Raw genomic sequence first — 23172 nt, 5'->3', positions numbered from 1 at the left:
ACGCACTACTTACCCTTATGCCATCTTTGTAAACTAAAGTCACACTTCTGTACCTTATTTCATGGGTCACCCAAACAAAGGCCTCCTGACACCCAGCAGGTAAAATGAATGAGAAAAGCAGACCCGGAGTCATGTACTAAACACACAGGGACCACCCTCACTTCTACAATCATGTTCATTTTTCCTTTCTTTTTGCAAACAATGTTTTCCTTCATGCATGCATTTACGTGTGTATTTATATACGTGTGCACTTATGAATTTATTATTTATTTTCTGTCCATAGAGTGATGGGCAAAGAGAAATACTTTGCTATTCTGAGAAAAGTGACTGTACGAATCTGTGGATAAATAAAACACACATTCCCAGTGCTGTCGGGACAACAATATGGACCATTGGGAGACTCCCGGAAACTGGAGAGACGGTGCCCAATGTGGCGGCCACTGCCCAGCTCCAGCCAATTACACCACATGGGAGTGAGGGTCCTGTGTTGCCAGATCTTTCTATTTTACAAAAGCAGTAGGATATATGGGTTTTCATATGAAATTTCTGCTTTTTAAACTTGGGGTCAAATTTGGAAACAAAGTTCCACTTTCAAGACAAAATCAATAATTCCTAATACCCAAATGGTATTAGGTCACTCGTTTACCATCTCAGATACTGCTTCTACCTCATTCTTCCAATCTTTTCCAACAAATGGCCAAATCACTAATTCAATTTAATTACAGCTGTTCAAATGCTTCATTCCTATAAATTCTACTTTTTTAGTAGGTAGGAATTGGTTTTGATTCTTTTCAACTGTTATTCCTAAGATTACATTTCTAAACACAGATGTATTTATTTCACATGCTGACCATGACCGTTACGATTCTTATTGTCATGGAGTTTCCTCTGGTTGGAAAAGCAGACATTAAATAACAAATTATACCATTAAAATTTTTTTAATTAAAATTATGATAAACACAAAAGAAAAGCATAGGAGGATATGGGCACATATAACTGGGCTACCTGATTTGTTTCTTTGAGGACGAAGAAGGCTTCCTTAAGAAAGTGACATCTGAGCTGAATTCTGAACTCTGAGTGGGAGAGAAGAGTGTTCTAGAAAGAGGAAACACTATGTGAAAATGACAGGGCCTCTGGGAGGCAGAAATGCTGCTTTATAGAAAAGATATAATGTTTAAATTCAGGGGTAAAGGGTCTTAGGAGACTGGCTTCTAACACTGACCGCTAGGTTACCTCTGGGAAGTGGAATGAGGGAGGATAGTTGGAAGAAGTTAAAGCAAACTCTTACTTTTTATTTTATTTCTACAGTTTAAAAGTCATTTTAGAAGAACATACTCACATTTTGCTCGTTTTAAAAATAAAAAGAGTGACCAACAAGGGCTTAATTTCCAAAATATACAAACAGCTCATGCAGCTCAATATCAAAAAACCAAACACCCCAATCCAAAAATGGGCAGAAAGACCTAAATAGACATTTCTCCAAAGAAGACACACAGATGGCCAACAAGCACATGAAAAGATGCTCAATAGCTCTAATTACTAGAGAAATGCAAATGAAAACTACAATGAGGTACCACTTAACACCAGTCAGTATGGCCATCATCAAAATAGCTACAAATAATAAATGCTGGAGAGGGTGTAGAGAAAAGGGAACCCTCCTACAATGTTGGTGGGAATGTAAACTAGTGCAACTACTAAGGAGAACACTACGAAGTTTCCTTAAAAAACTAAAAATAGAGCTACCATATAATCCAGCAATCCTACTCCTGGGCATATATCCAGAGAAAACTCTAATTCAAAAAGATACATGCACCCCAATGTTCATTGCAGCACTATTTACAACAGCCAAGACATGGAAGTAACCTAAGTGTCCATCAACAGTGGAATGGATAAAGAAGATGTGGTACATATATACAATACATTGTACATATATACAATGGAATATTACTCAGCCATAAAAAAGAATGAAATAATGCCATTTGCAGCAACGTGGATGGACCTAGAGATTATCATACCAAGTGAAGTAAGTCAGACAGAGAGAGACAAATATCATATGATATCACTTATATGTGGAATCTAAAAAAATGATACAAATGAACTTACCGACATAACAGAAAAGACTCACCGACACAGAAAACAACTTATGGTTACCAAAGGGGGCGCAGGTGAGGGATAAATTAGGAATTTGGGATTAACAGATACATACTACTACATATTAAATAGATATACAGCTACTGTATAGCATAGGGAACTATATTCAATATCTTGTAATAACCTATAATGCAAAAGAATGTGAAAAAGAATATATATGTATATATATGTTTATATATATATATAAAACTGAATCACCTTGCTGTACACCAGAAACTAACACAACATTGTAAATCAACTATATTTCAATAAAAAAGAAAACAAACAGAAAGAATAAAAATAAAAAGGAGTAATATATGCTACAGTTTGTCTTTGAGTGAGATATTATAATCCAAGGCAGTGAGTGAGGTATGGTTCAGACGAAAATTTTCCTGTTAACTAGTTTTAGACGGCATTAATCATTAGTAAGAGCCAAGTGAGTATTTCACGACCATTGTATCTTCAGTACTTCTTCTTTACTTTTTTTCTCTTTAATAAGGTAATAATTAATTCATTTTTCACCCAGACGTGGAAATGTACTCTCTCTTTAGTCACAGCTCACGTCATGCCCAATACAAAGAGGTGACCCCTTGGCCATCCCACTTTTCATCCGTACTCTTACAGATCAGCTCTTTCTGGAAAGCATCAGGACCAAAGACGGGATGCTGAGCTGCATGGAGCCTCATCCTGAATTGTCTGCATTCCTTCTCCCATTGTCTCAAACCACATGTACCATCAACCATACAACTTACCAAGCATGCTGCCACACCCACCACACATGCCTAATACTCACGTCTCCCAGATGCCACATCCACACAGGGCTAGCCTAACATCCACCCCCCTCTGCTGACCTTTATTTCCCTATGTCCCTGCTCCGTGCTGCCCCTCCATCACACCTTCATTGCCATCTAGCTCTTGCCATCTCAAATCTTTTTTTTTTAAGTAAGTTTATTTCTTGCATTTATTTATTATTTTTGGCTGTGTTGGGTCTTTGTTGCTGTGCGCGGGCTTTCTCTAGTTGCAGCGAGCGGGGGCTACTCTTTGCAGTGCGCAGGCTTCTCACTGCAGTGGCTTCTCTTGCTGCGGAGCACGGGCTCTAGGCACACGGGCTTCTGTAGTTGTGGCACACAGGCTTCAGTAGTTATGGCTCGCGGGCTCTAGAGTGCAGGCTCAGTAGTTGTGGCACATGGGCTTAGTTACTCCGTGGCATGTGGGATCTTCCTGGACTAGGGCTCGAACCCATGTCCCCTGCATTGGCAGGTGGGTTCTTAACCACTGCACCATCAGGGAAGCCCCTCAAATCTTTTTGATATAGAGGCTCGCTTCCTAATTCCAGACTGCAACCTTGAGGCATCTATTAACAAGCATTTACTAAAATTTTAAGCAATGCATTTGGGGCATAGGAAGACCCTGATTTGGTACTCCTAACAGGCCTGATCCTTGATTTCTATTACAAATGAATGTTTCCTTGGCATATTTTTTCAGCATGGGACCAGGAACCAGAAGACCAGGTGAAAGTCCTGGCTTCTCCGTTTGTTTCAGGTCAGGAGACTCAGGCGGCCCTCTGGGTCTCCACTTCACCTCTACAAAGGCCCATAGAGGATGCCAATCTTTCCGCAGCACAGGGCTGTACTGAGTCTCACCCTTCCTCACTCCCTGCCTCATGCTTGCAGTCTCGGTTAAAGTACCACTACCTCACGAGGACCTCCCCTGACTCTCAGACAAGGAGAGCGGACTCCAAATTACATACTCCCATAGCATCCTGCATTACTCCTTCCAAACGCCCATCACTCCTGTGATTGCTAGTTCAAAGCTGGGTTTTCTCCTCACTGCCTGAAGTACGCTGTAAGCTCCACGAGGGGAGGGGCTGGGCTTCTCTTGCTCAGGACCATCTTTGTGTCAGTAAATATCGGTTGGTGGATTAATGAATAATGTAAGTAAAAGTACTTTTTAGGCAAGAAGCTGCTGCTACTACAATGGTTGTCATTGTTATTGCTATGACAGTAATAGCAGTAGTAGAGGTAGCTACAGAAGTTGAATTATTAGCAGCATTGTCACCATCCAATATATGACAGAAAGAGAAGCAGAGAATAGTACTTAACATTATCAGTATTCATTGTAAACTCTTCCTCTTTTTCTGCTCTATCCTTTTTTTTTTTTTTTTTTTTGGCGGTACGCGGGCCTCTCACTGTTGTGGAGCACAGGCTCTGGACGCGCAGGCTCAGCGGCCATGGCTCACGGGCCCAGCCGCTCTGCGGCATGTGAGATCTTCCCAGACCGGGGCACGAACCCATGTCCCCTGCATCGGCAGGCAGACTCTCAACCACTGCGCCACCAGGGAAGCCCCTGCTCTATCCTTTTAATGGATACAAACAAATAACTATATGATTAAACAGCCATATAGATGTAGCCCACACAAGAGGTTCAGAGGACAGTATTTTGCTACTTATGTACCAATCCTTAAAATGCACCAGTCCCCACCTGGAGAAAGATCCAAAAGAAAGACAGAAGATGTGTTCTCATCCTGAAGCAGGTGATACACCCTTCCCCAAATTATAGGGGGGAATGTGAAAAACTATAAGAAGCAGTCCCCTTGTAGGAAGAGGATTTACAACTGAAAACAGAAAGAGGGTGAAGAAAATAAAATTCTCCAGGAGGAAGAATCAGTTTTCTGCTCCCAACATGGGACAGCTTGAGTTTTCACCCTTAAAGAGGAGGAAAATGGAAATATAAAAAGCCCAGGAACGGCAGGGATGCCGCTCTTGTTAAGGTGATGTTGTTTTAAATGAGTTACTGCTATTGGTGGGCAGGGAGGGGGCACATGAAAGAGAAGAGGCCTCTGTGGTCCACTGAAGAAAAGGATTTTATTAGGCTTTCTGGGGAGCTCAGAGCAGAAGGTAAGTCCAGAAGGTTCACAGGCCAGAGACCTCATGGCCCATCCTCCGGTCACTTGCCAGGACTTTGGGCTCCCCTGCAATCCCATCGCCTTGTGTCTGCTGCAGGTGCACTTTGTTAAGGAAGTGCCTTTATTACACCATGCTGCTCGGAGAGCTTGCAGACGCAGAACAACAGACTACATATTCAAGACATTTCCTTCCTGTGTACATGGTGAGGTACTCAAGTAAGTGAATTGTGATGTTGACTGCCCCCGGCCCCAAACAATTCAGGCCTTTGCAGAAGAATACCTTTACAAGGTTTAATGAGACAAAAAAATTCTTCATCAATTCATTACCACTGGCCTGCTTTTACCTGTGTGCGTTCATTTACCAGAAATTTACCAGATCCCTAGTGTGTATCTAAAAAGGATGCCAGGTCCCGGGAATACAGGATGGAGTGTAATATTGCCCACAAATTTGGGTGGATCTAGAGCTTGGAGAGCTGTAGATTTCCTCGTATAAAATCAAATCAAAGACCTTTGGGGGTGACTTTTAGAAATGGCATCATACCGCACCTGGAGGCAAGCTGGGGCACGTCCCTGGGGTTTGTTGACGTCTACAGCTACCAGCTGCCACCCGCCAGTGGAGTCTTCGTGAAACATCTTCAAGACAAAGGGGAAATGAGTCAGAGACACTTACATGGAACATCAAGAACTCTAACTTTGTCTGCGGCTTTTTACGTTTTCTTTGTTATCAAAGATTTGTCTTCTTATGGCTTTATATTTAGAACATGAGTCATTCCATTTTAACACTGCAAACTTAAGTGAATAATCATAATAAAGATTATAGCTTGCATTAATTGAGCACTTGCTATGCATCAGGCCGTTTCTGCCTTACATATGCTTTGCGTATATCTGCCCAAATATTCTTCTCCACAAGACTTTAAAAGTAGGTATTTTATCCCCATTATGTTGATTATTATATATAACATCTCAGAGAAAATGAAAATTAGAATTCCAAAGCGTGGTGTGTTTTTACAAAAAGTGGTAAACTTTTATCTTTATTTAGTAGACAGTTCTCACTGAACCAATAGAAAAATATTCTCAGGATAAATAATATAATGTGCATAGGGAAATAGGGGAATGTTGTTTTATTTTATTTTTTTAATTAATTAATTTTTGGCTGCAGTGGGTCTTTGTTGCTGTGTGCGGGCTTTCTCTAGTTGCAGCAAGCAAGGGCTACTCTTTGTTGCAGTGCGTGGACTTCTCATTGTGGTGGCTTCTCTTGTTGCGGAGCACGGGCTCCAGGAGTGCGGGCTTCAGTAGTTGTGGCTTGCGGGCTCAGTAGTTGTGGCGCATGGGCTTAGTTGCTCCGTCGCATGTGGGATCCTCCCGGACCAGGGCTTGAACCAGGGAAGTCCGGGAATGTTATTTTAATGGTAGGAGAATTACAAATCACTTAAAAGACTTTGTGAAATTAGCTTGTATAAGCCACAATTAATCTGCTCAGCAGAAATTTTATGTATACATATTTATGAAGGGAAAAAGTAGTTTCTTTTGGCTTAAAAGACATAAATGATGAAATTCAGGATAGTACAGGATGCTAAAATCTGACAGTCATTGAATTAGACATCCAGGTTGCTGGATGTGTAGGTTATCTTACTCATATTCTACCACCTTAAAAATTAGTTATCTAGGGGCTTCCCTGGTGGCTCTGTGGTTAAGAATCCTCCTGCCAATGCAGAGGACATGGGTTCGAGCCCTGGTTTGGGAAGATCCCACATGCTGCGGAGCAACTAAGCCCGTGTGCCACGACTACTGAGCCTGTGCTCTAGAGCCCATGAGACACAACTACTGAGCCCGTGTGCCGCAACTACTGAGCCTGAGCTCTAGAGCCCGCAAGTCACAGCTACTGAGCCTGCAAGCCACAACTACTGAAGCCCGCGCACCAAGAGCCCATGCTCCACAACTAGAGAAGCCACTGCAATGAGGCCCGTGCGCCACAACGAAGAGTAGCCCCCGCTCGCCGCAACTAGAGAAAGCCCAAGTGCAGCAACGAAGACCGAAGGCAGCCAAAAATAAATAAATCAATAAATAGATTTATTAAAAAAATTAGTTATCTATCAATAATATACTACACTGGAAAGCATGTACCACTTATAAATATTTTCCCACTAATATATATTTTCTTTTCCTTACATGTGCAGGGGTGTGGTGGAATAGGGTAGAATTAAGGATTTTTATTTTTCTAAGAAAAGACACCAACTACAAGCACTCACTGTTTTATTCCAGCCTGAGCTCACTATCTCACAGACATAAACATTTTCTTTGTCATATTTATGTCTTCGTGTTCGTCTGACCCCATCTGTGTTCAAAAGGGTAACTGTTGATGGAAACATGAGATGATGCAAAGATCCCGTTACCTAGGATTTATCATTATAATTTCAAACTCCTGGTAACAGAGGTAGTAGATCATTTGCAGAAAGAAAACTTGCCCTCTATAAAATAAGGGAGGCAGAGAGTGACAAATGCCAAAATTCATAGGCCATACATGTATTTTTAAAATGACAAAATGGCGGTGCACATTTACACAAAGATTCTCTGATCCAAGGTGCCAATTACAAATGGTTCTTCTCAGCTGCCCATTTACAGGATTCTGATTCCCTTTAGAATGAATTTTAAAAGGTAAGTTTAGTGGTAGAATCAAGCACATCCATCATAAATAGGCTCATTCTGAGAATACATACATTGGTTGAGATGCAAACATGCATAAGTGCCTTTTAAAGTATCTGTCAAATGTCTGGGAGTCTCTTTTTAAGGAGAAAAGACAAAAGCAACCCCGCCAGTCACGAGGTAGGAACCCTCTGTACAAGCAACCTCTACTCTCTCACCATGGAGCAAAGGATCCCTGGGGCACATATTTGCTTTCATCAGGAGCAGACTAATTTTCTCTGTTAAATGATTTTTTTTCCAATAGACTAAAATCAAATGAATCAATTTAATTGTTAGTAAAAGTGCTCTCTCAAGGTCAGTTCTTTGTGTGAAATAAAGTGAAGGAAATGCAAACATGGTCCATTTCTCTTTAGTTCCCTGAATTATACAACAACATTTGGATTGGTTAATGTAACAGTAGCTACGTGAGGCACATGGTGGGATATCCAGAGCCATGAATCCTAGGGTGAAGTCCTTAGGGGAGTGTGGCAGGGGCAGGGGTCTCCACATATCTGTTCCTCTTGTCTTACAAACTACGAAAAATTTTATGGCCAGCAAAAACAAAAAAAAGGACATTCTTTCCCTTTCTTGAAGCTCATCTTGACCATGTAATTATATATATACACTGGTCTATGAAATGAAAGCAGAAACTTTCTATTTTTTTCTTTCCTGCTCTTTGGAATATGGATGTAAGAGTTAGAGCTACAGCAGCCATTTTAGTCCAGGAGGCAATTTGGGGAATGGAAGTGATGCAAGGTGGAGCAAAAAGGTAGAAGGATTCTGGATCTATAGCAACACAGACCACTGTAACAACCTTGAATGACATCCTCCAACTTTATATGACAGAGAAAGGAACTCTATCTTATAGAAGCCACTTATTTGGGGCTTTTTGTCCCTTGCAGCTGAACCTAAGTTAACACAAGTGGCTTCATTTTGAATGTCCAATGATTTATTTCAGTTTTAAAGATACTAACTGTTCTCCTCTCATTATATTATTAATACAGGTTTACTATTAAATACTTAGAAAATGTGTATGAGCTGTAAAAAAAAATCTTAAGCCCATTCCCCAGAGACAAGCACCCCTAATATTTCAGAGTTAACCTTTCAGGTATATTATGCCCACACACACATATACATATAAACATCAGACCCTTTTACTGCATTAATATGTTATCTGCATATTTTCATATCAATAAAGTTCAATCATGATTTAATGGCTTGCATTTATTCTAATTTCATAATTTATAATCAATAATTTATGACTAGAGTTAATTTTCTTTCTCTCTCTCTTTCTTTCTCTGTCTTTCTTTTTTACTGAAACGCCTCCATAAACATTCTCAAATGTACATCTTTGAGCATTGACCAGAATTTTTCTTAGGATAAATTCCTAGAAGTACAATCTCTTTGTCAAATAGTTTACATGTTTTTAAGGCTTTTGACACATATTGTCAAACTATTTTCTAGAAAGGATGCTCTAATTCACACTTAGTAATTATGTATGAAAGTACCCCTTTCTCCACCATTCAGTCAACAAGAAAACCTTTTTTTGTTTGTTTTAATAGAAAAGAGAAGCCAGAAAAAAGATAGCACATTGACAGCAGGGCCTGTAATGACCAAATTAAAAGGAGGTAGGATCTCAGGGAGCAAAACTGAAGACTCTTATGGCTGTGGAGGCTGGTTTTTTTTTTTTTGCGGTACGCGGGCCTCTCACTGTTGTGGCCTCTCCCGTTGTGGAGCACAGGCTCCGGACGCGCAGGCTCAGCGGCCATGGCTCACAGGCCCAGCCGCTCCGCAGCATGTGGGATCTTCCCGGACCGGGACACGAACCCATGTGCCCTGCATCGGCAGGCAGACTCTCAACCACTGCGCCACCAGGGAAGCCCAGGAAGCTGGTTTTGAGCCCGCATTCTAGCACGTACCAGTTATGTAATATTGGATAAAATAATTAACTTTCCAATCCTTGTCCTTTTTTAATCTGCAAAGCAGAGACAATAATAATACCAACTTCACAATGTTATTGTGAAGATTAAATAAGATTGCTTGTAAAGTCAATAGCGTAGTGCTTAGTGCAGCTCTCAAGATATGTGATTTATTGTAATAAAGTGTTATGAATTAGTGGAGTATTACCAATAACCACACGAGCACTTTCCTCTTAGTACAATCACTTGGGAATCCATGGAGGTTTCAGTCTCGAGAATCATCTCATGCTTGCCTGTTTGCAACTGCCAGCGTTTTATAAAGGGTCACTTGATTTTGCTAAGAATGCTTTGTGGATTGTTCTATTGTACTTTAGGCAGAATATCATCATCAATGACAACGATAACAGATTATCTAATGGGAGGTGGTAGAGAATGGATCTTGGTAATACGGGTGACCACTAGCAACTGAATTAAAATTCCAAACCCAAGACACGCATACATATTTGGTAATGAAAATAAAATCCAAAATTTATTTTGAAATTCCCATGCTCTTTGGGTTCTTTCAAAATCAATCATTTAAAAAAACAGGTAATAGGGCTTCCCTGGTGGCGCAGTGGTTGAGAGTCCGACTGCCGATGCAGGGGACACGGGTTCGTGCCCCGGTCCGGGAAGATCCCACATGCCGCTGGGCCCGTGAGCCATGGCCGCTGAGCCTGCGCGTCCGGAGCCTGTGCTCCGCAACGGGAGAGGCCACAACAGTGAGAGGCCCGCGTAACGCAAAAAAAACAAAACAAAACAAAACAAAAAAATAGGTAATAGTCATTATCACACAAAATAATGAGGGTGGGCACTTGACTTGATTTCTTAATTAAATAATATACTCAATGACTTAGACTCACAAGATATAATTCTCATGTATGGCTTCCTATGATGAATGTATTATTCCATTACTATAGTTTCTTATTAGAAGGAGCTCACTATTGTACCTTCTACCAAAGCCTTCCCAGAAATTGCTTTCACTAAATTGCTTTCTCACATATTTTAATGATGTATATTCATGTGGAAACCAATAGTCTTGGAACACAGTAAACAAATTTTTACTAAAGTTTTGTTTTGGAGCATTACATTGTACACATCTTTTCATGGAGGAGAAATTCTTTTTATTTTCCATCATGTGCCTTTTCATCTATGCCTTTCTGCCTTTAAGCCGGTATTGCACATTGACACAGAAGTTGTTCCAGTATTGTAGGAACCCATATTCTGAGAAGGTTCATGGAACTACAGAGGAGAAAGAATTCCTGTGTCCTTTTATCAACTCCACCCTTATCCGTCCTGTATCTTATTAATTCAGAAAACATGGGCCAGCAAGTGTGCTCAGTCAGAGACAATGACAGACCCAGAAATTATTGCTCTCTTTAGACAATCAGAATATTTACTTACCCGTCCCTCAATATGACCCTACTGGGCCATGATTTGTATATAAAAGTTAGGTACGGATTGATTGCCAGATGCTGCCTTGTGTCTCTTGTCACTATATATACAAAACTTAGCCTTGCAGGGCCCTAAAGTTTAGTTCTTTCGGTTCTCTTCCAGGGAAAGTGAGATAAGCTCATTCCTACTGTGAATCAGCCTAGATCAGAAGACCACACGACTGGCAACAGGTATCTGAGGTGAAGTGTCTATTAGAGAATGGGAGTGCAAGTCTGGACCGGACATGCACGATGCCCAGGACGTGTTCCGCTAGCACATCGGCCCATCTCAACACCTTTCTCTGGGGCAACACCCCTACAAATGTGTAGCATGGGAAGTCCTATTGTGGGTTGACACAGGGGGCTATTATATCCTGGATGTACAAATCTCTTGCACTTTAATCCAACATATAACTGAACATGTGGCAACAGTGACCTGTGTCAAATGATTATGCAGGTACGAGAGTCACCTTCCCCATCAGAGTTCAGGCAAACTACTGACTACTAATCTGCAAATTTCCACGTCGTTTTCCTTTTGTTTCCCTGCTACCTGCTCTGTTATGGTCTCCATAAGACCTTTGGCATTAGTTTTTCTGTAATTTGTTTCTATGCTGTGACTCTGAGGCAGGTTGCTTTGTTATTTTAAAGAAAGAGTTCTCATCACTGATTCTCTTTTGCCTCTTATCAGAGCCATTCCTGTTGAACCTCTTAAGATGTCGGAAAGCCCCTACTTTATCCTGTTAATGTGTATAATTTTTCTTTCTACTCACGCAGCCCTCCTGGAAAGTCCAGGGACTTAGAAATATCAACAAGTCCACCAACCCCAGGACCCTCTTTGCCCTCCTATGAGGATAACTTACAGAGAACAACTGCAGACGTCCCACATACTAGAGGAAGACAAGAACTGACTTCATTTCTGAAAAGCTGTGTGCTTCACAATACACAACCATCTTTATTTTATTTCCCTAAAGCCCATCTGTTTTGTTAGAATTAGAAACTTGTGATTTAGTGTTTTAAACCATCGAACGAGAGGGCCTTTGTGCAGAGCTGTCTCTGATTTTACAAACGTAACAGAATCACGGCAAATGATGCCTCTCCCTTCCACACACACAAAAGCATCTGGAACACTTGCTCAGTGGCTGGCGAGGGGATGGGCGGGGCCTGTGGCCTGTTGCCAGGCAGCCCAAGTGGTGTTTTACCAGAGAGGCTGCTGCTGGAGCTTCGGTTGCTTAGCAACCAGGTCCTCAGCCGTAGCATTTTTCTTAATGAAGGTTTTTCACAATTCTCTGTGTGATTACCTCTGCTGAATACCTAGACGCATTACGTCTGAATTACCACCTTATTCCTCCTGATTAAGGACAATTTTGCAACAAAGCAATTTTGTACAACTGTGTTCACAGTCTCTCCACATTTGACTTTCTATTGTAACTGCTGGCTGACTCGGTGGCACTTCCAAACACCACTTTTCCAGCTGTGGTTTTACAACTAAGAGTTACTTAATAAGCACTATATGGTTTTAAAGACATTTTAGGTCATCTCTCAGGAATATCAAATGTGAATTCTGTGTGGAGTTCATAGTTCTATGTCCCACTTTGTTCTCAATGTCTATACTGGAAAACACCTCCACGAGGCCGTCACTCTATTTAAAAGACATGTCAGAATGGACTTGGAACTTTACGATTTCTCATAGTTCACTAAAAAGATGAGAGAAGAAATGAATACTAGATGTGGCAGGCTCACTGAAGGTTTTCCTACATGCCATCTGTGACATAACCTAGATAACACTTAAAAAAATCTTTCATGGAAGTTTGAATAGCTGTTTGACAAGACTGAATAATATAAATACTATTTCATCTATAATGAACTAGACCATTCGAACTTTCACAACATCATAAAAATACTGCACAAGGCTCTTCCAAATATTAGCATGTTTAATAGCATTTTCACTATTAGCTATTAAATTTTTTTTTTTTTTACCTTTGCACTTCTTCTTAATTTTATTCCTCTGCTTCCTCATCCCCACTCCCAGTGAGCCACTATCCTGAATCCTTTTCTTTATAATTTTAATACATAGGCATAAATACAATTATTTAAAAAAATAATATATTATTTTAAAAGTAATAATTATATAAATATAAGTTATATATAATATATAATTATATATAATAATTATATAAATATAAGTTCAGTTTGGAGATTTTCAAAGTAAAATTTGTACCTCGGATCTTTCACAGATAACCTTTGTCCTAACAGACCCGTGTAAGTATTTACAAACTTATGTTAAATTTCTCTTAAAATTTAACATTAAAGCGGTAGTTGCAAGGCATAACATAATTTCATTCTCAATTCTGGAATTTTTATTTTCTCTCTCTTTTATTAAGATTTATACCAGAAGAAGATATATAAACCTATTCTTCCTCTTTCTAACCACCAAGAAACAAACACACAAAACAAAACCAAAAATAAAAACAAAAGACATTGGATCTGAATTGCCCTCTTATGTAATAAATGCCATGCCACTTGTAGTCAAATTCTAGGATACTTCCAATTTCTCGGAAGCATAGTGGAAACCTTCTGAATAAGCAGTAATTCCTCAAAATTCACAGGCATGCATTTGGGATGGAGGGGTCTTCTTCATAATTTATTATATTGTGATTGGTTCATTCTGAATGAAATAAATTTTCCTTCCGAAAAATTCTAATCCTATACATAAGGGCCATTATATGGGTTTCAATTACGTGAATATTTTAAAATGGGGAATTCCACAGTTGCTATATTTTATCAGCAAGTCCTTGGAGGACATGTGACGGTAGAATCAAATCGAAGGTACATAATAAATATGATAAGCCTGGTTTTCTGTCAAACCCACCCATGGGGCTGTTAAAAATATAGGTGCCCTTGCCCCATCATCCAGAAAATCTGATTTAGTCGCTCTGGGTTTGGGGCTTTGCACCTGTATTTTTAAGCAGCTCCCTCAGTGAATCCGATTGCAGAAGTTGGTGATAACAGGGTGCAGAGGGACACGCCCAGTTCGAGTGGGTTACATCATCATCTCCGGATACTGTACCTGCGTCGTGGCTGTTGAAGTAGTGCTGCTTCTAGATCCCCACATCTGTTGAAACTGTACCCTGATTTCTGCAAATGTTTCAATGATGACAGCAATAAACACATTCTGAAAGAAAATGACAAACCACATTTACCAAGACTGGGCGTGAGGGAGTGAGGGCAACTGAAAACAAACAAAAGATCTGCAGAAACTGTCAGAAAGCATAGACTGGATGAGTACTAATTTTTAGAGTACCTTAACAAGCCAGGCAAGGAAGAAAATAAGGGTAATGAAGTAGAAATAGGAACGCCAGCGGGGAAAGCTGTCGATGGCTCTGTACATGAGGAATACCCATCCTTCCTGGGATGCAGCCTCGTACACGGTGAAGATGCTGGTGCCTGTTAAGAGAGAGGGGAGCCGGCTAAGCTGGGGTGGACTTTTGAAATGAGAAAACATTTTTCAGAAACACAATCAATATTTATCCATGCTCATTTTCTCAATGACAAAAGCTCTTCTAAAGGGACTCAAATCACATGCAACATTTTATTGCCCTTAGTCTTAGGATTTTGATAAAGTTGCTTCTGACTTCAAGCCAGGGCAGTTTTAATATCTCTAGCAATGAAACAATTTTAGGTTACAGATTTCGCTGTTAAATGCATTTAACAATGAGGAAAAGAACACTAACAATCAAGCCAAGTAAAGATATAATAATAAAGGATGGGTACCTTGTACGTTTGCCACTTGGGGCTTAACACTTTCAGCGTGCTGAAAAGCACTTGAAATAAGTCCGAGAACTGGGTTTCATTTGAAATCACGTTCTCATGGGGAGAACTAAAGTATCTTAGGCTCCAAAAATTCATGTGATGGAGCCTGTCTTTGGATTCCATGGTGTTTACACTGAACACCAAAACGTAAGTTAGTAAATCATTAAAGAGTACTTTGTATCGTCTACGAGAATTGCCTCATGGAAAATATTACTGATAATGAAAAGAAGGAAAAGGGAACAATATGTGGGCAGAGTTTTGAACATATGGTTAAGAGAATCTAAAATGTCATTTAGAGGAAAGCCAGTGTTTAAGCCTCATGGCATTATGAGTATGTGTCATTATTTCCCTATTTTACAGATGGGAAAACTAACGCACATAAAGGGTAGGGAATTTGTCTAAGATTGCACACATAATAATTAGGGGAACTAGAATTAACCCAGGCACTCAGGAACGAGGACCTGCATATTTAACTGTGATAATATCCTGTCTCCTGACATCTTTTCTGTGGCTTAGTTTCCCCATCTGTAAAATGGGGAAATAATAATTAAGACATACCGCAAAGTATTGTGAGGATTAAATGATTTCGTTTCTGTCAAGCACTGACATTTGATGAGCACTTAGTAAGTTTTAGGCATTATTATAAACAATGAAAATAACTGCTCATTATTTTGTGAAAAACCATACAAATAAACAATATAGTACTCAGTTGAAGTTGTTTACAAAACAAATATGATATGGGTTTTTATTCATAAAACTGGTAAACATTTGTACCTCAACAAATTCCACTGCTATAAATGAATTAAATTATTATAGAATATAAAGCCAATAGCCACCCATATATGTGCTAATTTAAAATTAGAATGTGCATACAATCAAACGTCCAAACTAAGAAGGAGGTTACTAAATTTGCCTGACGTCTGACTGCCTCTCTGGGCCTGTGCATGCAGGAAGAAGAACCAGAGCATCAGTGAATGCGAAAGCACCCAGAACAGCAGAAAAGCGTAGCAGCAAATGGGGACAAATGAGAAATAACAAGGCTTGAAAGAAAAGCTGAGACAAAGAGGGAAAGCGGATCCCTGTTTGGTGAATGCCTATTAGGCACTAATCTGTGCTACGTAGTTTATGTAAAATATAACTTCATACAGGTACTGCCTCTCATTTTAAGAATCATATTTGGTACATTGGTAAGTCGTTGCCATAGCAACTAGTATTTGTAGAACACGTTTAGTTTCAAGGCTCTTTCACACACTTAAATGCTAAGGAAATCCCTGTCTAATTAGGCAGGTAGATGGGTAGGTGGGTATAAGCACAGATAATATCCATCACATTTTACAGAAAAGCAAAGTGAAGGTCACTAGATAATGAAGTTGTCCGAGTTAAAAAGAAACAAAACCAGAATCTAAACCCACATCATCAGGCTCCAGGTCTTAAACTCTTTTTTTCTTTACCATTTACTTATATATATTCTTGCTTGGCACCGGGGCTTTAGAGAGACCTTCTTTTTTCTTATCCTCAATTCAAATGAAGTTATCGATAATTATTTTCTGAGGGACTATGTTTATAGTTTATAGTCTATTGAGGAACTCATACAAGAATATAACTTTTAAGAGAAAGATTCACAGAGGAACAGCACACACCAAATATAAAATGGCAACAGAAAACAGAAGTGACTGTTTCCATTAATGAGCCCTACGTACTAAAAATATACAACGTTTTTGCTTTTATGGTCTGAATACGAAGGACAATTTTAACATGACTTAATTTAAGTCCCTTATTTTTTTCTAGTTATGTGAACTAAAAAAGAAAAGTGGCTGCAGAAATCCATTATGAATTACCATTAAAGTTTAACTGCTTTACCAATTGAGCATTTACAGGTAACATACAAGGATCATCAATGTAAGATTAAATGTGAAAGGAACACTGAAAATTATCCTTCCTCTAACTTGCGCAGATCTTTATTACACCTACAGGGAAGATGCTATTTGAAATTAAGTAAAAACTAGTATGTTCAATGAGTAATCTTGAAGCTTTTACTCCATTTTTCCTAATTCGACACCGAAGAAAGAAAAGTAGGAACCTTCAGTACAGCTCAGAGAGCAAGGTTTGTTGCTACAAAGAGATGAGACACTTGTGAAAGTGGAACCAAAAAACTCCCTGAGAAAATGCTTATTATTGAAAAAAGTGTTTCCCGTGTACATGAACGATGCGGGGTCAAAGGCTTCGGGGATGTCACTGAGTTGCAAGAGCAAAGGCAGTGGAATAAGACAGCCCTTCCTCACCCCTTTCCTGCTCCTGACTTCCACAAATGTACGAAAAGAAGATCACTTTTGAAGAGGCTGTCCACTGTTTAAACTGACAAAATAAAATGTATGATCTTCTTACTTTCTGTGAGAAGCCGACAGCCCTGAGCATGAACTGTTGCCGCTCACACTGATTTTGCACATCCTGCCCCCTCTGGCTGCCCCGGTGCTGCCAACTCCCCTGTGGTCCTCCAGCCCAGCTCACCTCCTCTGCCCTCAGGCCACTCGCGACAGGCCACTCGCGACGCTGCTCCTCCCAGAGAGGCCTGAGCTCACCTGTATCCTGTCACTTGTCACACTGACTTCTGTTACCTTGTTTGTCTCCCTCGCTAGGTGTCAGCACTCTAAGTTAAAACTGTATCTTTCACTTCTGGACTTGGCATTGAGAAACACTCCAGAACTGGTGATAAATAAAACAATGATCATATATTATAGAGACACAGGAAGGCCTTCCTCATATACTTGGTTTTTTTAATCGATTCATCCTTGGTGTAAATATTACACAGATAATTTGGAAACAAAGGGAACTTTTATAACTGACTTTATATTGGGCTGATTTTCACAATTCACTTAAAACACATACACATATAACAATTTAAAAGCTCACGCTACAGAGAAACAGGAAAGTTTTCCTCTATGTTTAATCCAGAATGGGACATTGCTAGAAAACAACATATTGATACATACAAAACACTTTTTCTAGATATACTCCAGAATATTTTTAGTCCATTTGAATTATGGAACTAAAATTTCTAGCTGAAAAGACCACACTTTTGTTAAATGAATAATGATTCTACAATAGCACCTGGAAATAGAATGCATTCTCTTTCCGAGCCCATGTGGCCTGCTCCAAAAATACTTCTGGGAAGCTCCTGGAACAGCATGGCTTTCTTAGATCCCAAAAATCTCAAAGCACAAATGCAAGCCATATAAGAAACAAAATCCCAACAGTGATACTCAGCTCGTCAATTCTCTTAACTTCATTCATTCTTCTTGACCTCTTCCTTTGGTGGTTTGAATTCGCTAGCTAAAAAGACCCACAAGTCTACATTTAGAAGATAAATCCTCACCTGGGAACTTTCTACAGGCTACCTATATTGAGACATAGTAGAGGATTTTTTGAATAGCTCTGAACAAAATTATATTCCAATCTGTTTTGACTATCTTTAGGATATTTACTGCTTGGTTGTCTTCCGTGAACTCTTTTTCCACGAAAGAAAGGGAGACATTGACTGTGTCCTGGGAATATTCCTTATTGTGTCTTCTAGTCATACATTACGTGACACCATTGAGTCATCCGACTTTCAAATGACAGGGTCATGAAATTGTGGTGATAACTAAGCAAGCTACAAACTTGGGGTTCCTATTCCACCAAACTTCCCCTCACCATCTCCCCATTTACCTCTTCACATGAGTTGTACCCTCAAATCTGATGGATGGAACTCAGGTGATAATAAATTTTACCCAACAGTGGTGATTAAAAAGTAAATCTATTTGTCATGAGACAGTTAAAAACACATACTATGTTAAGTTAAAAAAAAAACAACGAGAGAGATGTGTATTCTTAAGGTGGACATCTGGATTCAGCATAATCAACTTTTGTCACTAAGGCTGGATGCATCCAGGTATATGAAATGTGAAGAAGGTCAGGAGACCAACACAGCAAGGAAGGCCCACCATGACTTACAGAGGTTTGTTAAATAAATCAACAATAATTAAATTACTTGGGATGATGTCTCCTTTCTAATGAAGAAAACCTTCATGAAAATGTTTTCTCTTCCTTGAAATTATGTTTAATTTTACTAAACTATATTTCCAAACTAATTATCACAAGTATTTCCCGACAGACTGTGGTATAACTTTATGATTATAATAATCTATACACAACTCATCCACATGCTTAGCTGATGATCGATCCACGGGCATTCAGCTGAGGATTGCCGAGTGGCCACTGAGTTAACAAAACAAAGTAACATTTTTTATTTGCTCTTCCAGAACATGGAGCAAACACAAAAGGACTTCTTTTCTTCTAAATGCTTCAAAATGTATTTAGAAATCTTATGGGTTTTGAGGTGAATTTTTGCTTAGAATTTTTTTTTTTTAAACAATTAAGCCCTCTTTTGACACAACTTTGCCTCACTGGTGAGACCACTTTGTCGGTTACCTTAATCCTCACTGTTCACAGCACTAAAGCTTTGCGACAAGATCAAAGGCCATATGGAAAAAAAACACACACACATATGTTTATATATATTTTCTAAGTGAAACTTCTTTTATAAGTCGTAAAGATTCTTAGTTGAAATGTATTTCTTCAGAGAGAGAATTTCTAAACACCCAAGTGCTAAATATGAAATACTTCTAGAAAAGGAGAGGTGAAAGCTTTAACTACAGTGTTCACAAATGGAAAAGAAGTGTTGACAAGGCTGATGCTGACATTGGCAGGAAAGTTTAGGCATAAAGTAGAGCAGTTCCAAGGATGCCGAGCCCATATGCCAACTAAAACAGTCCCTGCCTCTGGAGTTAGGCAATGTCCACGGAGGCTGGAAATAAGAGCAGCAAAGCAGAGGTCATGACAGGTAACTGTCACGCCCCTGCCTTTGAAGAGCAGTGGTTTTAGATCAAAAGAGCTTCTTGGAAATTTATTTTCCATTAGTTGATTAAAACACAAAACAAAACTATGCTTAGCCGCAGTTAGCTTTCAGCGACCTTCCCTAGCATTCAAACTGTCCACTGCTTCTAACCTATATGACCTTCCTGGGCCTCAGACTCTGGCCATAATGGTACTTGCTGGTCACCACTAACACATTAAATAAATGTTCTTTAGTAGCTTTTAAAATTTTCTCAAAAAGCAAGCAAATCATACCACGTAGGAAATGTGGTTTCTTTTAGAGTGTCTTAGCTTTGTCACTCACTTGTGAAAGATCTATTGGAAAGTACACTCAAAAGAAATCAAGGCAAAAAGGCCAGAACGTCATGTAATTCTTAGGGAGTTACCAGTTATGACATTAGAATTTCATAATAGTCCAAAATTAGAACCAAGCATTTGGAAAAAGTACTAAGACTTTCTTGTCTTCATATCTGGGGACACACATGGTTCATATCTCTGCATTACCAGGCACAAGCAAGGAAAATACAAATTAACTTTAAGGTAAACTTGGTCAGTCTACCTCAGAATAGCCACAATAGTGAGAATTGGTTTTATTTTTAAATAAAACTGAACTAGTAAATAAGCACAGGATAGAAAGATCAACCAAGATTGGAATTAAATAATTTTACTTTTTTGTTCAGAGGCATTTTAAAATCTGATTCAGGTCTAAGTGGGATAGAAGAAAGACACCTGAGTGATATTGACCAAATGTAATTAACAATAAATGAGATAAGAAATACAAATAACATATGGCTTTAACTAAAAATAAAGTTCTTGTGTTATGATAAACATAAAATTTCCATAATTTACAATGAAAGATTTAATTATATTGATTTAACCACTGATATAATATAAAACCGAAAACAAGAACAAGATCTAATATAATTCATATTAACACTATAATCGAACAGTTACAACTGAATAGGAAATAATTACTTATAGTTAAAAATTTAAAACTATACATAGGCAAATATTTGGTCATATATCTTCACATTGATATTATGTGTACAAAAATATTCACAGAATTTTTCCTGTATTTGCTGTCTATTTTCTTCCATAGACTCCTAAGGCTAAAACAGGTTTTAAAATTCAGTTTTTCAACTGACTGTTTTTCAACTGATTTATTTTTTGGATGTGTCACAGATATAATTTTAGATTTCTTAAGGTTATATACTAAGATTGAAAAACAGTTTGCATGTATTAAAAGCTGTGTTAACAAGGAAGCAAGATACTATGTTTTCCTACCAGGCCAGCATTTCCAATGTAAACCAGAATTCTACATAGGTGAGATAAGAATGTGAGCAAATAGTAAAAACTTTCCAGAGAATTAATAGACTTTTTTTTTTTTTTTTTTTTTTTTGCGGTACACGGGCCTCTCACTGTTGTGGCCTCTCCTGTTGTGGAGTACAGGCTCCGGACGCACAGGCTCAGCGGCCATGGCCCAGGCGCCCAGCCGCTCCACGGCATGTGGGATCCTCCCAGACTGGGGCACGAACCTGTGTCACCTGCATCGGCAGGCGGACTCTCAACCACTGCGCCACCAGGGAAGCCCTAGACTTCATTTTTTAAGAGTAGTTCTGGCTTGTAGGAAAACTGAGTAGACAGCACCAAGAATTCCCATTTATCCCCTCTCTCTGCACCCTATTAAGCTCTTGCATTAGTGTGGTACGTTTGCTACAATTCGTGAACCCATATTGAGCCATCATTATTAACTCAAGTCCATAGTTTACATTATAGTTCCCTCTTTGTGTTGTACAGTTAGATGGGTCTTGACAAATACATAATATTATGTATCCACTATTACAGTATCATACAGGATAGTTTCCCCATCCTAAAAGTCCACTGTGCTACACCTATTTAATCCCTACCCTTCTCTGAAACCCTGGCAACCACTGACTTTTTCACTATCTCTACAGTTTTGCATTTTCCAAACTGTCATATAGTTGGAATCACAGAGTAACAGCTTTTCAGACTAGTTTCTTTCACTTAGCAATATGCAGTTATCATTCCTCTGTGTCTCTTGGTGGCATGACAACTCACTTCTTTTTACTGCTGAGCAATATTCCTTGCATGGATGTACCACAGTTTGTTTATCTCAAGTTATACCCAATGAGGGGGCATCTTGGTTGCTTCCAGTTTTTGTCAATTAGGAATAGAGCTGTTATAAACAATCACATGCAGGTTTTTGTGTGGATATGTTTTCAATTCATTTGGGTAAATACCTAGGAGCATAATTGCTCAATCATATAGTGAGACTGTATTTAGCTAAAAAAAACAAAAACAAAAACCTGACCAAGTGTCTTCTAAAGTGGCTGTACCGTTTTGCATTGTCACCAGCAATGAATGAAAGTTCCTACTGTTCCACATTCCCATTAGTATTTGGTATTGTCAGTGTTTTGGATTTGTGTCATTCTGAGAGATGTGTCGTAGAATCTCGTTGTTTTAATTTGGAATTCTTTAATCACATATGATGTTGAGCATTTTTTATATGCTTATTTGCCATGTGCTTATCTTCTTTGGTGAGATGTCTGTTTTTTGCCCATTTTTAAATTCATTTGTTTTCTTATTGTTGAGCTTTAAGAGTTCTTTGTATATTTTGAATACAAGTCTTTCATCAGATATGTGTTCTTCAAGTTTTTTCTCTAGTCTGTGGCTTGTCTTTTTATTCTCTTAAGAGTGTTTTTTGCATAACAGAAGTTATTGATTTAAAGAAGTCCAACTTAGTAATTTTTTCTCTTATGTATCATGCTTCTGGTGTTGCCAAACCCCAAATCACTGCCAAACCCAAGGTCACCTAGATATTTCTCCTACGTGATCTTCTACAGTTTTATCGTTTTACGTTTTACACTTAGGTCTATGACCCATTTTGAGCAATTTTTGTGAAAGCGGTACTGGATGTATCTAGATTCATCTTTTCTTTGTGTGAATCTCCAGTACTTACAGCACCATTTGTTGACAAGGCCATCCTTTTTCCATAGAATTGCTTTTGCTTCTTTGTTGAAGACCAATTGACTGTATTTTTGTGGGTATATTTGGGGGCTGGCTATTCTGTTCCATTGACCTAGTTTCTATTTTACTGCCAATACCACACTATCTTGATACTGCTTTAGATTAAATCTTGAATTTGAGTAGTGTCAGTCCTCTGACTTTGTTCTTTCTCAGTGTTATGTTGACTATTCTGGGTCTTTTGACCATTCCATATACACTGTAGAATTGGTTTGCTGACATCCACAAGACCACATGTTGGGGTTTTGATTGGGATTGCATTGAATCTTTTTTTTTTTTTTGCGGCACGCGGGCCTCTCAC

General features: G+C 39.0%; 1 protein-coding gene across 2 annotated transcripts in view; it reads right to left on the bottom strand.

Annotated features, from left to right (window-relative positions):
• Positions 1-23172, bottom strand: part of NALCN (sodium leak channel, non-selective) — a 291882-nt gene that overhangs the window by 190515 nt on the left and 78195 nt on the right. For both annotated transcript variants that reach the window (XM_049701166.1, XM_049701167.1), the window contains exons 8-10: positions 14407-14549; positions 14173-14277; positions 5582-5668 (exon numbers count right to left, since the gene is read on the bottom strand). In XM_049701166.1, the coding sequence (XP_049557123.1) occupies positions 5582-5668; positions 14173-14277; positions 14407-14549 (335 nt within the window). The remainder of the gene's footprint in view (positions 1-5581; positions 5669-14172; positions 14278-14406; positions 14550-23172) is intronic.

This window comes from Orcinus orca, chromosome 18, assembly GCF_937001465.1.
Source record: "Orcinus orca chromosome 18, mOrcOrc1.1, whole genome shotgun sequence".
Lineage (NCBI taxonomy): Eukaryota > Metazoa > Chordata > Mammalia > Artiodactyla > Delphinidae > Orcinus > Orcinus orca.
Note: the sequence above shows the minus strand (reverse complement) of the source record. Positions and strands in the feature narration are given on the sequence as shown.